Source organism: Biomphalaria glabrata, chromosome 5, assembly GCF_947242115.1.
Source record: "Biomphalaria glabrata chromosome 5, xgBioGlab47.1, whole genome shotgun sequence".
Taxonomy (NCBI): Eukaryota; Metazoa; Mollusca; class Gastropoda; family Planorbidae; genus Biomphalaria; species Biomphalaria glabrata.
In genome coordinates this window covers 23,300,862-23,322,083 of record NC_074715.1, presented here as the reverse complement: position 1 = coordinate 23,322,083, position 21,222 = coordinate 23,300,862, and the positions used below count along the sequence as shown (strand labels likewise).

The window sequence follows — 21,222 nt, the reverse complement described above, 5'->3', positions numbered from 1 at the left end:
CGGCGATGTAGAAGTTAAAGATGATATGTACGTGATCAAGAAAAGTATAAATCCTATACTAGGTCTGAAGACATCTATTGCTTTAAAACTAATTGAGGCAAAGAGAAATGTCGAAGTACACAATGTCATGTCAAGCAACAAAATGAAGTTCCACGAGTGTTGATGAAAAAATATAATCAAGTATTGAAGGACTCGGTACATACAAAATGAAGTATCACATTAAACTGACGTCAGATGCAAAACCAGTTATTCAATGTGCGCGCAGAGTTGCACCATCACTCTATGAAGAATTAAAAAGAAAACTCACACAAATGCAACAAGATGGAGTGATCACAGAAGTTGATGAACCAACAGAATGGGTTCATAACTTGGTTATAGCAAAGAAGAAAGATAACTCTTTGAGGTTGTGTTTAGATCCCCGAGAACTGAACAAATATATAATGAGAGAACATTTCACTATACCAACATTTGATCAAATCAATAGTTCACTGGGAGCAGCAAAACTGTTTAGTATACTTGATCAAAAGGATGCATATTGGCAAGTGGAGTTGGATGAACCAAGCTCTTATTTATGTACATTCAATACTCCGTTTGGAAGATACAGATTCTTGAGAATGCCTTTTGGTATATCCTCAGCTAGTGAAGTATTACAGAAACGTGCTTATCAAGTATTCGGAGACATCCCAGGTGTACATATCATGTCAGATGACATGCTGATTGCAGCAAAAGATGAAAAAGAACATGATCAAATTTTTGAAAATGTTCTGGAGAGAGCTAGAAAGAACAATGTAAAGTTCAACAAGAACAAGATACAATATAAACTTTCTGGTGCCAATTATCTCGGAAGACAAATTGGAGCAGATGGTATTCGTCCAGATCCAGCTAAAATCAAAGCAATAATGGAGATGCCAGCACCAACAGATCGAACAGGAATTCAAAGACTGCTAGGGATGTTGAACTTTCTGTCAAGTTTCATTCCAAACATGTCAACAATTACCAGTCCATTGCGTGAATTGCTAAAGAAGGATGTATTGTGGCAGTGGAATGCAGAGCAAGAAAATGTTTTCCAACTAATAAAGAAAACACTTAGTGAAGCTCCAGTTCTGCAATTGTTTAACCCTGAAAAGCCAGTTACTATTCAGTGTGACGCTTCTTCTAAAGGGTTGGGAGCATGTTTAATGCAAGAAGACAAACCAGTTGCGTATACGTCAAGATCATTGACAGAAACAGAGTGCAGATATGCACAAATAGAAAAGGAAATGTTAGCTATAGTGTTTCCAGCTGAACATTTTCACCATTATATTTTTGGAAGAACTGTGACTGTACAATCAGATCACAAACCTTTGCAAACTATTGTGACTAAGCCTTTACATAAAATTTCACCTAGACTTCAGTTGATGATGTTAAGACTGTTGAGATATCAATTAACAGTAACTTACACTCCAGGTTCAAAAATGCAAATAGCTGATACGTTATCGCGTGCGTACATCAATGGTCAAGAACAATCAAATTCAAATGATGACATGGTTATGAGAATTCATAGCGCAACAGCACAGTTTCCGGGAAGTGATCAGAAGATTATTGAAATTAGAAGGAAAACTGAATCTGATGCTAAATTAAAACTTGTAATGAATTATGTCAGAGAAGGTTGGCCAAAGATAAAAACTCAAGTTCATGAAACAGTGAAAGTGTATTGGTCATTTAAAGACAGTATTCATGAAGAGAATGGAATATTGTTGTTTTATGAGAACAGAATTATAATTCCTTCAAGTATGAGAAATGAAATTCTCGACAAGTTGCACATAGGTCATTTTGGTCTTGAGAAAACTAGATCCAAGGCAAAACAGAGTGTGTTTTGGCCAGGATTGTCTAAAGATATTTTTTCGACAATAATGAAATGCTCAACATGTGCAACGTTCAAAAGAAATAATGTAAAGGAAAAATTGCTACCTCATGCTGTACAAGACAGACCATGGAAAAAGGTTGCGACAGATTTGTTTGAATGGCGAAACAATGACTATTTGCTTGTTGTGGACTATTTCTCCAAATATCCTGAAATAAAACGACTAGAGAACAAAACAGCAGAATGTGTTATCAGGGCAATGAAAGGTATTTTTGCTAGACATGGCATACCAGAAGAAATAGTGAGCGACAATATGCCATTCAATAGCTATCAATATAGAGAGTTTGCTTCTGAATGGGGTTTCAAGATAACAACATCAAGTCCCAGATACCCTCAATCAAATGGACAAAGTGAGGTGTATGTTGGTATCGTAAAGCAGATATTCAACAAAGCATACAAAAGTGGGAAAGATCCATATCTCGCTATGCTCGAGTATAGAAATTCTATACTCCAATAAGCGGACTGCTTTATTCGCCATCACAACTGTTGATGAGTAGAAGACTCAGGGACATCATTCCAACTGATCCCAAACTATTGAAACCATCGGTAGCTGAAAATGCAGAGACATTACTCAACGAACGACAGAGGAAAAGCAAAGTGAAATACGATTCAAAAGCAAGGTTACCTAAAGACTACTCTGTGGGGGAGAAGGTGAGAGTTCGTCTAGGACAAACATGGCAGAAAGCAGTCGTCATTAAGAAACATCCATCACCCAGATCTTACATCATAAAGACAAATGATGGGAAAACATACAGACGAAATCAACGGTTTTTAAACAAGAGCTACGAAGAAGACATCTCTGGGTACTATGACACCGACGAAGACAATGTACACATACTTGCAAACTATTTTTAAAACAATAATTAACGTTATTTCTTCCTAATGTGCCGATGGTATCGTGCATGGTGGCATTAAAATGTCACATAGAGTTAATGATCTCCCTTCTCTCTCATTTTTATGTCTTAGATTCGAATACTGCATTGACTATTAGTTATGTTACAGTTATGGTACTTTTATTTTGTATCCCACTTCTCAGTTTGCTTCAACGATTCTTTCCATTACTTTCCCCGTCTTCATCCTTAAATAAGTTGTACTGTAAGTCAGAGATCGAACGTCTTCATCCTTAAATAAGTTGTACTGTAAGTCAGGGATCGAACGTCTTCATCCTTAAATAAGTTGTACTGTAAGTCAGGGATCGAACGTCTTCATCCTTAAATAAGTTGTACTGTAAGTCAGGGATCGAACGTCTTCATCCTTAAATAAGTTGTACTGTAAGTCAGGGATCGAACGTCTTCATCCTTAAATAAGTTGTACTGTAAGTCAGAGATCGAACGGTCTTCATCCTTAAATAAGTTGTACTGTAAGTCAGGGATCGAACGTCTTCATCCTTAAATAAGTTGTACTGTAAGTCAGGGATCGAACGTCTTCATCCTTAAATAAGTTGTACTGTAAGTCAGGGATCGAACGTCTTCATCCTTAAATAAGTTGTACTGTAAGTCAGGGATCGAACGTCTTCATCCTTAAATAAGTTGTACTGTAAGTCAGGGATCGAACGGTCTTCATCCTTAAATAAGTTGTACTGTAAGTCAGGGATCGAATGTCTTCATCCTTAAATAAGTTGTACTGTAAGTCAGGGATCGAACGTCTTCATCCTTAAATAAGTTGTACTGTAAGTCAGGGATCGAAGGTCTTCATCCTTAAATAAGTTGTACTGTAAGTCAGAGATCGAACGGTCTTCATCCTTAAATAAGTTGTACTGTAAGTCAGGGATCGAACGTCTTCATCCTTAAATAAGTTGTACTGTAAGTCAGAGATCGAACGGTCTTCATCCTTAAATAAGTTGTACTGTAAGTCAGGGATCGAACGTCTTCATCCTTAAATAAGTTGTACTGTAAGTCAGGGATCGAACGTCTTCATCCTTAAATAAGTTGTACTGTAAGTCAGGGATCGAATGTCTTCATCCTTAAATAAGTTGTACTGTAAGTCAGGGATCGAACGTCTTCATCCTTAAATAAGTTGTACTGTAAGTCAGGGATCGAACGGTCTTCATCCTTAAATAAGTTGTACTGTAAGTCAGGGATCGAACGTCTTCATCCTTAAATAAGTTGTACTGTAAGTCAGGGATCGAACGTCTTCATCCTTAAATAAGTTGTACTGTAAGTCAGGGATCGAAGGTCTTCATCCTTAAATAAGTTGTACTGTAAGTCAGAGATCGAACGGTCTTCATCCTTAAATAAGTTGTACTGTAAGTCAGAGATCGAACCGTCTTTATCCTTAAATAAGTTGTACCATAAGTCAGAGATCGAACCGACAAAAAAGACCTAAGTTTCTTTTTTTAAAGAGACTAGTATACAGTATATTTCAATCAATGAGTCCAGCTGAAGATTCTAAATACTATTCATAACTCTATTGTAATCATATGGCTAATTAGCAGAAATAGATGAAATAAAAAATGCAACAATGAAAATATAAATAACAAAGATTAGCCTATATACAAACACAAACCACAGAAAAATGGTAGAAAGTCTGGCTACATGGGATTTGTGCTTTCATTTGGCTACATAGGACCTTTTTGTAAATTGGGCCTGTGTTTCTCTCTCAATAGGACATAGGTTTCAATCTGTCATTCAATTATCTTCCAAAATGTAAACATTGTTTACCCATCAAATATTCCAATTTTATGAATAGCTAAATAATTATATTTCTAGCAACTTATAAATCACAAACTGACATTGAAAAGATCCAAAAGACAGCAAAACTTGCAGTTTGAAAAAGATGTAATTAACACATAGCCAAAACATATTTCATTAGAGACCTACTGCATTGTAAATCAGTTCATGCATAGTTCACTTTTTGTTTTCTGTGGTTAACTGTTCAGGTGTCTGTCCTGGCAAGACAGCCACTAACAGGAATGTTAACACAACATTGGCAGCCTACTGTGCTTGATAGCTTCATCCCTTATAACTACACCTCATAAATATAAAACCTTAAAAAATATATGAGTAAAAACAATGAGAAGTAAAAGGGTAAAACTTACATGGGTTGGTACGTGGTCAACATTTTCAAAGTAGGTGTGCGCTATAAGAAACATGTCATCAACACCTAGTCCCAGCGTTAGGAATGGAATAATCTGAAAATAGAACATGAAGTTTCAAGAATCTTTTCAACTTATTTATTTTCTGCAAGTTCAATTAAAAGGAAAACTAAAATCTGACAAGATAAATACCTGTGTTGTGGATGCATTAAAGTTGATGCCCAGTACAGAGCATATCCCTAGTCCAGCAGCCACTGAGAGAGACACTAGGATGACTCCAGCCATACCTATGCCACTTTGTGAGTTGACAGCATCATTCCATCGAAGGAGTGAAACACAGGCATAGATAAACTACAAAGTAAGGAAGATTGTATGACTCAAGTGAAACACTTAGACTGTAGTAGGTAGATAATAAGCTCATGTGTATGACTCAAGTGAAACACTTAGACTGTAGTAGGTAGATAATAAGCTCATGTGTATGACTCAAGTGAAACACTTAGACTGTAGTAGGTAGATAATAAGCTCATGTGTATGACTCAAGTGAAACACTTAGACTGTAGTAGGTAGATAATAAGCTCATGTGTATGACTCAAGTGAAACACTTAGACTGTAGTAGGTAGATAATAAGCTCATGAAAAAAAAATTCAAGATTATCTATACCATCTAACTGAACTGACCATGAGTACATAGCCCAGAACCACACGAGTGACACTGATGTTGGACAAATCTTTCATCATATCCATCAGTGAAGTTGTGGAGAATCCATGCAGGTTATCTTTGTTTGTCTCATTGCCAAAATTGTTCATGATCTGTGCAAGATAATGTGAAGAAGTGTCAGTAAAATTTCAAATAGCCCTATAACAGTCTTAAGGTCATATTGAACTACAAACAAAACAAACAAACTAATTATATTATTAAAATGTTCACCTTTGAAAACTTTCTTTGAAATGCCTCCAACACAGCCCGTGCCTTCTGCTGTGTCCAGTCAATGCCGGATACTTTCTGGTTATCTTCATAGTATTGAAATAAATCTTTCTCTGCCATTAGCTGTAATATGCTCTGGAAAGCTTCAACTCTAAACGATGGCACAAAATGATAAAATTATTAAAGTCATTTAAATTAGATGTTGCAAACCCTTTGCTAAGTTCTACATGCTCACAATGGAAGATCAAGTCATTTCAACAAAGAATGCCTCCTACCTGACAATATGTCCAGTCTTGTTCTTTTTTATACCACCAAATATCAGATCATGTTCCCATTGCATATATTTAGTGGCAAAACCTGAACAACCCTTGGTAAATTCAGCACTTAGATCTGGAAGCTGAAAGATAGCACAATGAAAGAAAATAAAAAATTATTTTACAATTATATACATTTTTTAAAAAAGAAAATTATGTTTCAAAATGATTGAAATGAAACGGATTTTCATTCTCAATTACAATTGATTCTAATTATTATTACTTGACATGAAATACTTACACTAGAGTTATAGTTAGCAGCAGTTTTTGGACAGTCCAGGTCTTTAGGGTTTAAGCAAGGTTTTTCTTGATACCCTGTTGTGATACCAGCCTGAAAATGACAAACTTTGTTGCTTTTTTATGTGGTCCATGACAACAATGAAACAAATAGTTCAATAAATTAGAACTAGGACAACAAAGGAAATGAACAGGACTGCATCCATTGGATTTAAAAAGGCAAATAAATATTTGGGTATATTTTACTTCTACACAATGTTAATAACAAATAACTGGGTTAATTTAATGATGTCTTATTACCCTTTGAAAAGCATCTCTCATGGCATTGAGTGGAATATTTACAGAAGAAGCCTCAAGTTTCTGCAAGATATTTTGTGGGTCCAGATTTTCCCAAGTTAATGAGCTAGGTACTCCAGAAAAAGCACTAGAGATATAAACCAAACAAAAAAAATTATAATAAATTATTTACTTTACAATGATCCGCTAGACGTTCATAGTTTTTAAAGAGATTTTTAGTCTCATTGCCCACTGGAAATTTAGTGAGGTGATAAGGACACAGAAGAAATGAACATTTCTTTGATAAGGTTGCAGACGAGAGGGACATTTCTTTGAGCAAATTTTAATTGTTTATTAAGTTCATGCTTTATCACATCTGATAAGAGTCCAGCAGTCAAATACATTTGGTCCCATGCCCTTTAGGAAGTCACAGGGTATCATCTTTGGGGATGAGCACTGCTTCGATAAACAACCCCTCATTTATGAGCACGACATTTTCAGAGGAAACTAAAACCGATGAGCTGCACAGCGAGTCAACGTCTAGACGTCTAGCAATTAACTTTAATGACACTCTGATAGTTACTGTAAGGTCTGTGTCAAAAAAGATTTCTTTGTCTGGACCAGACAGCAATAAAAGAAGTGATTAGTGACCGCCCGGTAGAGTCTAGTAGCTAGCACGAGATCCGGGCAAGTTAGACATAAAGAGGGCGGGGTAAGTTAAGGTGGTCAGTACACAAAATAAGCAAAAAAAAAAAATACCGGGTACATCTTTTTTTTACTGTTAAATAATAGGAATTAGTAGTTAGGGTTAGTTATTACTGTAAAAATCGATGTATAAATTATTACACTTGTCTATAAATAGGTAAGGATGCAATTGCTTTTGTCTTATTATTAAAACACACAGACACACAGGCTTTCGTAACTGACAAACATTAATCGCAAACCTACCGAAATATCTAAATATTGAACACAGTACCAAATCTACAATACCATGCTGTACAGACTCTCGGCTATATTGAACAAGCCATCTTGCATACATTTAGATCTATAAGGCCCATTGATATGTCAACCACACTCTCGGCTAGAGTGTACAAGCCATCCTACATACTAGTCAAGAGGTTCAGGCCTACATACTAGTCAAGAGGTTCAGGCCTACATACTAGTCAAGAGGTTCAGGCCTACATACTAGTCAAGAGGTTCAGGCCTACATACTAGTCAAGAGGTTCAGGCCTACATACTAGTCAAGAGGTTCAGGCCTACATACTAGTCAAGAGGTTCAGGCCTACATACTAGTCAAGAGGTTCAGGCCTACATACTAGTCAAGAGGTTCAGGCCTACATACTAGTCAAGAGGTTCAGGCCTACATACACACTAAGTCAAACAGTTGACTGGGACGTGTGTGGTCCACAAGATCAACAAGAAGGTGAGAGTCGGGGAATGAGGTCAGGTAGCATCCAAGCAGAAGAGGGTATGCGAGGGTGGCAGCGAACTCTCTGGCTAGGAGACTGGCTTAGACAAATTAAATGGTCTCTTTACGTTTTCAATGTGCAAGGCGAACAAACAACAAAATTGGTGAGAGGAGGAGGCGGCGTTGGAATGTTTTCAATTCTACATTTAATTAAGTGAGCTTGTCTTTACCACCCGCACATCTTAAGTGATGATTAGTCATTTAGATAACAGAGAGAGAGAGAATGTGGAGAGAAAGTGTGTGAGAGAGATGAGAAGAAAGAGGGGGAGAGGAGGAGCAAGATATGATATATGCCAGATAGATAGACAGACAGACAGACAGACAGATAGATAGATAGATAGATAGATAGACTTAATTTGTTCACATTTATAAATCATACTAAAATGTATTTTTCCATTTCAAGTTTTCGTTTCCTTAGGTATTATTTCATCTGGGACCACCTCGCGATATCCACCGCATATGGTAATACTGAGTAGGAGGGGTGTGGCCGGGAGGCAGGAGGGTGAGGAAAAAACAGAGAACTTCCGAAACTCTGGCAAGTAAATCGGCCTTCTCGAACTCTCCACTTGGGAACCATCCCAACAGATGTGTTCGATATACATGCCCCCCCCCACCCCCAAGCTCTGCTCATGGCATAAAACCGGACTTCTAACTTCTGCAATTGAAATAGATTTTAGATGCAGCCTAATGAATGTAGTATGGGACATCCTATCAAAATTTGAAATCTTACCCATTTAGTTTAGCAGCTAGGCACTTTACTATTTGACCATTACTAAGTTAGCGATATTTATTTCTATTATAGATTTATATAAAATATTTCAAAATAATGTTTCTAAAAATTTCTCAGCTCTACCAAAACAACGATACCTATGGCTATGAAAACACTAAGGTTTAAAAAAAAAAAACAACTATCCACCCGAAATGAGCTTGCTTTTATGTTCTAGCATGTTCTAAGGAGAATGACCACCCAAAAGTAACATCAACCAAGCCATCCCCTTAGCAAAGTAACCTCTGGCTAACCCCGCAGCAGCTTACCGTAACCCTCTTTCACTCACTACACTACAAAGGAAGGACCACTAACACAGCTTGAATGGACCCCAAATTATCTCCCCTTCTCTTCATTCAGCAGACTTTCTGTCTAGGTAGGATGAAAATATTCGGGCCCTTAAATTAGCGCGTGACAATACATAGAAAATTTAAGCGTGGCCACCAAAGAAGTCTACCTAGATCTAGATGTATTAGCCTTAGTCTTCACTAGACAACGAATGGTCTAATAGATCTATTTCTATTTAGTACAGACAAGAATATAATTGAGATTTTCATAAATGGCGGGGGAAAAAAAGCTAACATCCAATTTATACACAATAGAAACAACTTGATAAGCTATGTTTTTGTTTTATATCATTTGTGTGCACGTTTCAGCACTGCAGAATCAACTATTCTCTAAGCTTTCACCGTTTGGAGCACATTCATTCAAAATGTAGGAATCATTCAGCTTTTCGCGTAAATTGAAACCTACACAAGACACAAAAGAGCAACTAACTAGCGGTAGTGAGATTGGATACGAAGCTGAACGACCACATATTGAGACAGTGTTCACATTATAGCTCATGCTTTATTTAGTGGACCATACGAAAGCGTTCTTCAAATTGGTAAGTTCAACGTAAAAATCCCCAAATTGACTGCAATGGGACAGAACCGTAATGATGTTCTAGGACTGACTGGCTAGATTGGTAGAAGAACAATTTATGTTGGTTTTTAGCAGCGTGTGCGTGTTTAGAGGTAACCAACGAAGTCTAAATAAAATTCTAGAAATTTCTTTGTGGTCCATCTATTCGACTTTAGCATGTCTACTCACTGAAATAATGTTATGTAAAGGGAGAGTGATCCTTAAAGGATTACGGGCACGACATGGCCTAAATTGTGCCGATGTGCCTAAACTCAAAACGTTAGAATGAAGTAAATAGATTAGAAATAAATAGGCTATTAAAATTAATAGATTACAAATAAATAAGCTATTAGAAGTAAATAGATACAAATAAATAGGCTATTAGAAGTCAATAGATTAGGAATACAAATTAAAGCTAAATATATTAGAAGAAAATGTATCAAGGACATAATATATTACAAATAAATAAGCTATTATAAATATGTTTAAAATATAAAATAAAAGCACATTTGAAGAAAATTATCAGACATAAGTAAATAGATTAGAAATAAATATTTTTAAAGAAAATATAGGAGAAGTGATTTTTTAAAGTAAATATTTTATATTAGAAATAAATATTTGAGATGGGAGTAAAATTAAAAAAAAAATACTGTGAGTAAATATATTGCAAGTAAAAATAATAGAATGGTGTCATTTTGGTCATAAAATTGGATACTGTAGTGACCCTTTAGTCCTACGTCTACCATCCACTAACACTGTAATCTAACCCTCCAGTCCAGTAAAAATGAACGTCCAGCGAAGCAGCCCCCCCCCCCAATGAAACACACAAAATGAGAAGCACGTGGTGATCTTGCAATCTGGGTGGTCCGCTTTAGAAAGAGACGGAATGGATTTCATGAACCGACTGGACAGATGGTCTGAAGTGTCCAGAACCACTAGTCATCATTGAGATAGTGTAGTTAGTCAACGAAAGACGTGCTAGGGTCATACGGTACCAACTTATCAAAACGATCCTTCAATTTGGGAATCTTTCAATTCTGTATGTAGATCTTTATTATCAGCAGACATTGCTAGGAGATTGTTGTCTATTATTATGTGTCTAACAAAACAATATGCATAATATGTATCCCCGTATTCCTCTATCCGGCGATGGGACTAGGTGATAGCTGTCGTTTAGTACGTTTGTGTACCTCCTGGAATGCTTATGTGAATGCTGTCTTTCACCAAGACATTTATACGACACTTGACCTCCCAGGTTTTCAGGTTTTAATTAAAAGTGATTTACTTGAAAAACACAGAACTCCCCAGAAATAATATTGCTATTATAAACACTAGAAGTTTTTTTTAATAATTTAAATTGTATTTTGAAAATGTAAAAAAAAAAAACAACAACTTGTGAAATGAAAACACTTGTCTCTGAGCCAAACAAGTTCTATAACAAATAGACCTAGAATGGAAAAAGACGAACCCCCCCCCCTCTTTTTTTTTTCTCTTTCCCACAAAGTTTGTGACTAAAAATCTGGCCTAACATTAGGTTGACAAGGTTGCCATGTAACAGAAGGGTGGTGATGGGAGCTTGCCAGCTAGGACGACCACACAGGGCGACCACTTCAAACTGACGTAATGTATGCAAGATCATGGAAGGGCTTTGTACGTTCTCGTCAAGTAGGAGACGACCCGGCGGTCTTCAGTTACCGTCAACTCTAAGACTCCTCCTAGTACGGGCGTTGTGAAGTTTGTATTTTAATAGCCATATCTAGATCTATATTAAAAAAAAAAACAACACATTCACATCTACTTAGCAAAAAAAAAATAATTACTTAACAAGAATGATTAATACATGCACTAAACAATTCACAGTTCACAGAAATGCAGGGTCGTCTCCTAGATATTTATGTAAAATTAAATAAGATGTTCTGGCTATAGTCTAGATATTTGGTAGATAGCTAGAGGCTTGACATAAATGTCAAGATATAGACGGGAAAAAAACAACAACAGCATAGAGCATAAGGTCTGTAGTGGGTTGACAATTCCACCAAATCACCTCACTAGTCCAAGAAAAGGATTGCAGTAAGCAAGTAGACTGCCCTTTGTTATGGAGTGTGCTTGGGAGTTTCGGGTATTAGTATGAGTAAAGGTGTCGTATGGTTTGGTTGTGTAAGCTGAATAGATTCTGATGACATCACGAGAACATCTGTCGTAGTCCAAGTTACTAGGGATGTGAACGGTGGGGAGGGAGACTGCGACAGACGTGTGTATTTGGAGTGAGTTTGAATTATCATCATTTCATTTGCGTTTCTACATTGGAGTTATATTTATTTTAAAAGTCTCAAGTTTATTTCAAGTTCTAGATTAAGAATGTAATACGCCAGCACTGGTTTAGTTGGACTAGCTGTTTGGAGCTACAGGCCAACGATTCAACACCTTTTAAACCCAGACGAACCTCATCAGCTTCAGATAACAACCCAACAAGAAGCAACTCTGAAATGAAACAACTGCTGCCTTGCAGACGATATTGGATGGTACTCAATCAGAAAGAAAATAAGCCGCTATAGTCGACAAGCAACCTTCATTTAAGTTGCGGGCAATTGATAAGAAAAAAAAACACATTAAATTATGACGAAGCCTGAACCAGAATTTTTTCTTTGTGAATGAACACTCCCATACAAGGTCGCGAGAATCTTTCCTTGAAGTCAGTGCAGAGTTATCTTATATGAGAACAAGAACAATATGAGTCAAAACAAAGTGTATTCAGTGGGGGGGGGGGGGGGGTGTTAGCCTGTGTCACGAGATTTTCAAAGAGAAAATGTGTCGCCATTTTGCTTTCAGTTAGCCAAATTTAATACACCTTACGTTTGTTGAAATACATTCAAGATTTTAGTATTAAGTAAAGTTCCCTTTATGGTAGATCTCGATACCTAGATCTAAATCTAGACTCCTTTTTCTAATCCTTTGTTTAAACAGGACTAAACTAAAGTTCAATTTGCACTACTCGGCTATGAACGCGATAGCACACTCTGGTAATTATCTTCCAAGATTTTGACTAAAGTCTAAATCTACTATTACAAGAAATGTTGAGACATCAGACATATTATGTCATGTTTTAATCGGAAATCATACAAAATAGAAATAGGATTGCAAAGAATTTTAAGCGCTTTTTTGTTTTGTTCACGAAGGCAAAGTTTGGCAGCTGTTGGCATTATGTTGTATACCGATTCTTTTGGGTGAATAGCAAAGTCATAGAAACCTCAACGACCATTGTATTTTTTACACTATCAGTATAGATAGCATGGTAAGCAAATAAAAATGTGTCTCATTGACCAGTCTATACATTTCTGTCTGCTCAATAATCATGACACATAGCATATGCGCAGTCAAGTTACTAAACATCAACTACATATTTATATATTTTATTGAATATTCAATGTCCGTTTAGTACTAAAATCTTGACGCGCTTGGCTTCCAAACTGGGGGTCCCGGGTTCGAATCTGAGTTCACCCAGGTCTATTGGCTACACCTGACTTTAGTTGGGGAAAAGTCTTTGTGCTGGCCACATGACATAGAAGGCCACAGAAACAGATGACCTTTACATCATCTGCCCTATAGACCATAACAATGGACCCCAACGTGGCCGCCTAGAGTTTGTGTGAAAACACAAGCTCTCTTCAACATCTTGCACTATAAATATATTTGTTTGACTTGCTATCATTGACAGAACATCTGAATATACTATATTTTACAAACAGATCTTACAAGATCTACGAAACATACACATTTTCTACTAGGTCTTGATCTTCAGTAAAGACAGTGTCATCTACTGGATCTAGATCAATATCTCCATTCTGCAGTGAAATTATACACGTTCTTTAAACAATGTCTTTTTACTTAATGAGCAAAAAAAAAAAATTTTGACTTGTCATGTTTTTTCCCCTGAAAATGATTAGTCTATTTTTACTTAACAAGCGTCTACTAGAGAAATCACTCTCAAATCATTTCAGCTAGCACAATCATTGCAAGAATGTCCGAAAGAGCAAGGAGTAGTAACCCCAAACAGTTATGGAATTTTCCTAAAATCAGAGAGAGTAACCGCCGTTTCTATGTAGGACTATTCACACTACTAAAAAAAATGTTGGAGAATCTACTGTATGAATGAACGTAACCAGGTCATGGTGGTATGTAGGAAGACACATATTGTTAGTCTATGACGTACCTGCTACAGGGAACACGCACAAACACATACACCAAGCATAACGGGAGAAAAAGAAAGGAAAGTTGTTTTTCCCCCTCCCTTCTTCTTATGAAGATTTGTACGCGAGGAACACTGGGTAATGTGGGGAGGGGACGGTGGGAGTGAACAGGGGAACCTACTCAGATGATAGATGTGGCTGTGTAATCCAAGGCCGTGACGTAGAGATGGCGAAACAATTTTTTTCTTCTTTAAGGTAAAAAAAAAAAAAAAAACAACAACAAGAAAACACATGCCTAGGTTTTTTTTGTACCAGTGTACCAACTAGTACTGATACAAGCTGGGTTTTGTTTTCGTACCTGTGTACCAATTAGTACAGATGCAGGCCTAGGTTTTTTGTACCAGTGTGCCAAATACTGATACATGTCTTTCTGTGTACCAAGTTTACCAGCTAGTACTGATATAGGTCTAGATTTTTGTGTATCAGTGTACCAACTAGTACTGATACAGGCCTAGGTTGTTTTTTTTTTTTATATTCTACCAGTGTACCATTTCGTCTGCTATAGGTCTACTAGTAGACTCGAAGTAGAGCCACATAATGCATAGATACACAGGGCTTATTGAGCTTCAGTCAGATTAAAAACAAAACAAAATACGACACACATTTAAAAAACAAAACTAATAATGCCCACGTGTATTTTTATTTTTAGAAAATTAGGGCAACAACTACAAAACAGGAAAAGCGTTAGTACGGAATTATAATTGAAAGGAAAAAAAACTAATAAGAATGTAATTAGGTCAGGAGGGAAATGGGTCAGGTAAAAATAGTTTTAAACCTACTGAGGAGGAATCACGCATTAATGTAGAGACAGGATTGTCTTGGACTAATACTTAGAATACCAAGAGTAAACAAACTTACCCAGTCAATACTGGTGGGTCTGGTCCTAACAATCTGGACCCTTCCCAGAAGCAATCAATGGGTGTAATTATGACACAAGGTAATATACTTTCCAATATCTGTGGAGAAACATGATGCGATATTGTGGTAACATTTGAGTGAAATAAGATGAAAGCTAAATCTTTTGAAATGTGAAATATTTATGGTAATATTAAAAGAAATATTTATTACATTAGTTGCAAAAGGAAGAGAGAGAGAGAGAGAGAGAGAGAGAAAACAAGAGAGATGGCGCGGGATAGAGAGAGGAAGAGTAATTGTAGGACTGACTCACCATATCAACAAATGAATTTTCTGTTACTGGAAAACTGGGTGTGTAACAAATATCTTTGAAAGACCAAGTTCTGAAATACAAACAATTTCAATAAAAACACTAGTTGATCTATAAATGCAATTCACCACCTTATGGTAAACAAATGATCAACTCACAGGCCATCAATATCCACTTTGATCTTTGTGGCCGCTTGCACCGCCTGGTAGTGAAACAGGACCGACTCCATATTCAGAAGGCTGACTCCTTTCTTAGGACTCTGGATAATGAGTTCGTAGCTGGTGCCACTGCCAACTCCGATTGTGTCTTTCATATACTGCAGCTCTTTTTCTAGGCGTCCACCTTCTAGGGAAATAAATAGGGAGACATAAATAGGGAGACATAAATAGGGAGAAATAAATAGGAAGACATAAATAGGAAGACATAAATAGGGAGACATAAATAGGAGAAATAAATAGGAAGACATAAATAAGGAGAAATAAATAGGAAGACATAAATAGGAAGACATAAATAGGAAGAAATAAATAGAAAGACAAAAATAGGAAGACATAAATAGGAAGAAATAAATAGGAAGAAATAAATAGGGAGACATAAATAGGAAGAAATAAATAGGGAGAAATAAATAGGAAGAAATAAATAGGGAGACATAAATAGGAAGACATAAATAGGAAGAAATAAATAGGGAGAAATAAATAGGGAGACATAAATAGGAAGAAATAAATAGGGAGACATAAATAGGAAGAAATAAATAGGGAGAAATAAATAGGAAGACATAAATAGGGAGAAATAAATAGGGAGAAATAAATAGGGAGACATAAATAGGAAGACATAAATAGGAAGACATAAATAGGGAAAAATAAATAGGGAGAAATAAATAGGGAGAAATAAATAGGAAGACATAAATAGGGAGACATAAATAGGGAGAAATAAATAGGGAGACATAAATAGGGAGACATAAATAGGGAGACATAAATAGGGAGACATAAATAGGGAGAAATACGCATGGGGCTGGCATGTTTTGTACCCTAACAATGAGATATTTAATATTAGTTGACTCACACCTCCCCTCCACCCGATAGCTTCTAAGTTTTGAGGAAGCTTAACTAATGTTAACAAGTGTCCATCTAAGAGAGAGAAGAGAGAGACGTGAAATGATATAATAGATAATAGTTGACAATGTTGACAAGTGTCAGTCTAAGAGAGAGAGAGAGAAGAGAGAGACAAGAGAGACGTGAAATGATATAATATATAATAGTTGACAATGATGACATGAATCAGTCTAAGAGAGAGAGAGAGAGAGAGGAGAGAGAGAGAGAGAGAAAAGGAGAGAGACGTGAAATGATATAATGGATAATAGTTTGGGCAGCATTTTCCGTAGCGTTAAATCTTGGTAATTCAAGGCTTGGCAGCGACTTTTCCCCTATGTAGCACCTTAATATCTTTCTGCAGCACACTGACCGCTCATTACAGGGAGGAGGAGGAAGATGACCAGCACAAATATTTTCATTATCACAAGACAGAAGCATTACAGTACTATTAGTCTATACGTTGAAATATTGTTCGTTTAAATCTGCGAGGGTTCACTTTTAATTCTTAATTGTGTTTGAAAAAAAAATGTGTGTGTTGGTGGGTGGGTGGGGGCTTGGGGGAATCAAGTCCAATCGAGCTCGGCTAGGTGTCTCAAGTTCAAATCCAGCAGCAGTCTGTGATTCATACTTCGAGTTTTATGTCATTACTGTGTAGCCGAAATACGCTTATAGAAGGAATGTCCAATTGGCTGTGCCGAGCACATGATTCCCCTCAGTTAACTGTTGGCAACAGTTGAAGTGGACATTTCAATACTACTGTTCTAATAGCGATCAATGTCACACACAGATAAAAAACAGCTGAGCATTTGGAATGCAGATTATTTCTGCAACAAAAACAGCAAGAAAGGCAACATTGACAAGAGATGATGGCACTGGGTGACTATGTAACGATCCAACAGATGACAGCCCATTTGACCAATCAAAACAGTTCAATGGCTACTTATTAATTTAAGAGATGATGCTGAGACCAACATATTTTATTAACGAGGCTGTGGGATGCCACAACAACCACACACACACAAATACAATATACATATAGCACCAAAAGTGGCGTATTTAACAGTATAGAATATGTAACACCGATAGTGACGTTTACTTGAAGGCTATATAGAAAAATAGGTCACGCATTCAGACGTGTATATAGCAATGTATTGTTTTGACACTCAAAAATACATTGATATTGATCAAAGGTTTGCATCTAAAAGTGCGTCCACACTGATTAATATAAACTGATTTCTTGGTCAACACAAATTAAAATAGCTCTTATTTCTTGGTCAACACAAATTAAAATAGCTCTTATTTCTTGGTCAACACAAATTAATATAGCACTTATTTCTTGGTCAACACAAATTAATATAGCACTTATTTCTTGGTCAACACAAATTAATATAGCACTTATTTCTTGGTCAACACAAATTAATATACACTTATTTCTTTGTGCACACATATAGGACACTGATATACTGCAGAGATTTATATAAAACTTATTTCCTCGTGCACACAGATTTTTATGACACTTATTTCTTTGTGCACAGAAATTTAACATTATTTCTTCCTCTGTCAAAGTTTCACACCTTTTTTTTTTTTTTGGACTCCTAACTCTGCCTAAATGGCTACCTGGCCACCAGAAAGTAAGGCTGTGGTTTTTTTTAACCTTCTCCGTACCGCCCCAACACCCAGCAGCAGACAAAAAAAAAGACATTGTTTTATATGGGGTGTTTTCATGACTTGCCATCACGTTCTATAATGCACTGTTCGTATTGACAACTGTCATGACACTCTGTTCGTATTGACAACTGTCATGACACTCTGTTCGAACTAACTAATTCTCGTGTCTTTCAAAGCATCCAATCATTTCTTACTTTAGTTTTCAAAGTCACCCGTTACCTTTAACTAGCTTTGGTTAGATATATCTTTTACACTGTACCGAAATTTTGATAATCCTTTTGAATTTATCTCAAGTTCTTTGTCAAAATTTTAGAACTCAGGAACTTGATGAAGGTTTAACATCCAGAGCCAAGAAAACAAGTGTTGGAGATTTTCACGATATACTAAAAAATGTCAAGGACGCTTAAATAATCTTCACTGTTGCCAATTAAATACTAATAATGCTGATACTACTACTATTAACATTGGTTATCAACACTTGCTTTGTTTTGTATACCGGAGACACCAAACAATCGAGGTATTTCTAATTGTTCCCCCATATAGGAATATCTCCTATATACAACGCGCAAAGTGTTTTAAGTGTGAGGATTTATAGACTAAAGATATTATGTGTAGAGTACTTCTAGTCTTTTCAACATTCACATACCCAAAACAAGGACGCGTAAAACAAGCATCTCATGTTAGGCCAAGTTACACATTTAATATGAATATCACTGGGCGTCACGTGAACATAACATATACAGATATGCAAAATGCAGTTTTGAAGCATGTGTACATTGTTTCTGACTTTTTGTTTGGGGGGGGGGGATATTTTTTTTTTCAATATACTGACAGAAGTGAAGGACAGAAGAATGGAATATGATAAGACCTTTATATATAAACAACAACAACAATAGGGAAACAGGGAGGGAGAGAAAGTTACTTGGTTTTTCAAATGAAACGATGTCACAAAAATCTAAATTCCAAATGCAAGCAATAACCCAATAGGGATGTTAGCCCTAGGCATCCCACTAGAGATGTTAACCCTAGGCATCCCACTAGAGATGTTAACCCTAGGCATCCCACTAGAGATGTTAACCCTAGGCATCCCACTAATGTCCACGTGGAATAATAAGTCTACACGAATAGTTGGCTTGAAAGTAAACCTCTGTGTGTGTGACGTAGGCCTATGTACGTCATTATATAAGATAAGATAAAACAGATATATATATATGTCCTCTTGTGAAGACTCCTAACATGTATGTAGTTGGAACATGTGCCCATCACAAAATAAGTCGAGCCTCTTAGGCCAGTGAAAACAACAACAACAGTCAAAGAAACTAGAAACAGAAACAAAAAGACACAATGTTGTACTAGAACCCAATGACATTGAAGGAAAATGGCAGAAGTCCCCGGTGCATTCTCGGCCTTCGGCCGTGTCTCTAGTCCACGTGTCGGGGGCCGAACGCATCGGTCAACAGCAATGCCTTACATAGGCATTGTCTAGGGTCTCTCCCAAACAGAACTGTGTGTTCACACAGGTTTGTTTGTTTTTTACTGTTTGGCGTCCAAACAGGTTTTTTTTCAAACTTAGAGTTCGAAGAGCCTTCGGCTCAGCTCTTAGACATCAACAAGGTTTTGCCATTACACCAGACACGTGACATTCCAGCCAAAGAAACTATTTATCTTTGATGTTCATCGCAAAAACGTTTCCCCCCCCCCCCCATTAATTAAACAGTAATTGCAGGAGAAAGGAACAGTCGTATTATTTACATGTTGAGTTTCATTTCTTTCTGCTCTATCTTCACCCCTTCCCCCCTCCTCCTCGTCTCGATATTTTTTTTTATTCGCCCAAACACAAAGACTATAATATGGCTGGTGCAAGGGCAACAATTCACCGAGAGAACTTACGCTGAGGCTAAAGAAGGGGAGGGGAGCGGTAAGCCACACAAGGAGGTGGTGGGGGAGGAAGTGTCTGCCAATACCACACAGGACGTGCATTCCATCGTCTCAGAGAATAACACGGGGAGGAGGGGGAGTGTGCAGGGGGCGCAGCAACAGTTAGGGTGGAGAAGTTGGTTATAGTGAACCTGTTTAGAAAATGTGGTGGCAGTCGGTACCCAGTCTGTACAGAGATGTTTATATGAAGGGAGAAGGGGCGTGTTTTTTTGTAGGTTTTGGTACATCTAGTAGGTCTCTCTTACCAAGGCACTACTTTGTGAAGATATATAGACCAAGAGACTACTAATTATATGGATCTACTGTATACAATAGGTTAAATTTAATCCCTAAATTATCTTACTTAAAGTATTTTAAACGTTGTAAGCAGTACAATAAGTTAAGAAATAAAGAATTAATTGTAAAACTAATGCTTCAATTTCGGAATACAAAAACAAACAACTAAAGCATGTTAACATAAACAAAGCGCAACACAAGTTTCTCTTAATACGTACATCTTCAATTTTCTAAACAGAATGGGAAAATTGAACATTTATGTACAATGTCCTAGCATATGGAATAAGAAATGTGCTATAAATATATCTATATAATATGCACATTGCCAATGTTCATTGTCGTGATAGGTAGGTCTAATTTAAAGAGAATGTTGGGTCATAACGTTACCGCATGCATCGTAGTTGAACCTCAAGACCCAAATTTAATTGCCAAATAGAGGTTCATCTGGTCAACATTATTTTTTTTAGACGATTCTAAAATTGGCAAATTATAGTATAATAGTATCCAGTCTAACCAGAACCAATGAACTTTTAAAAAATTAACTTACTATAGGCCCACTCTTAAATAATTATACTTCAAAAAGCTGGCGACTGTGTGCTTTTTAAAAAAAAAATATTGGCAAGAGAAAACGATAAATATAAAATACGAATTCTATGTGCTATGGCACGGCAGCTAATATACCATAATAGATGTAGTCATTGTAAACACTTTATGACTTATGCAACAAAAGATCAGTTACAATTCAACCTTAGTCTGAATTTAGTGGTAAATATAATATATATATATATATATATATATATATAAGTAAGTAAGATTTATTCATTGTATTAATCATTTAAGCCAATACCGTTTTTTTTTAATTGGGAAAAAAATCCAAAGCTTCAAAAATTAGGGCTAAATAGTTCCAAAGAGTTAGCTAGCATCAAATTTTAAAATTGAACTATAAAAAAATTAATCTAATGAAAAGCCTTGTCTGTCTAGCATTATGGATGTTAAATGTTAAACAGACGCTGTA

At 36.5% G+C, this 21,222-nt stretch overlaps 1 protein-coding gene across 1 annotated transcript in view; it reads right to left on the bottom strand.

The window, feature by feature from the left end:
* Window positions 1-21,222, bottom strand: part of LOC106065455 (protein patched homolog 1-like) — a 44,153-nt gene that overhangs the window by 20,070 nt on the left and 2,861 nt on the right. The window contains exons 3-12 of the mRNA XM_056030742.1: window positions 15,396-15,582; window positions 15,241-15,310; window positions 14,931-15,028; window positions 6,713-6,836; window positions 6,417-6,506; window positions 6,137-6,258; window positions 5,865-6,012; window positions 5,615-5,746; window positions 5,130-5,288; window positions 4,941-5,033 (exon numbers count right to left, since the gene is read on the bottom strand). Coding sequence (XP_055886717.1) covers window positions 4,941-5,033; window positions 5,130-5,288; window positions 5,615-5,746; window positions 5,865-6,012; window positions 6,137-6,258; window positions 6,417-6,506; window positions 6,713-6,836; window positions 14,931-15,028; window positions 15,241-15,310; window positions 15,396-15,582 — 1,223 coding nt within the window. The remainder of the gene's footprint in view (window positions 1-4,940; window positions 5,034-5,129; window positions 5,289-5,614; window positions 5,747-5,864; window positions 6,013-6,136; window positions 6,259-6,416; window positions 6,507-6,712; window positions 6,837-14,930; window positions 15,029-15,240; window positions 15,311-15,395; window positions 15,583-21,222) is intronic.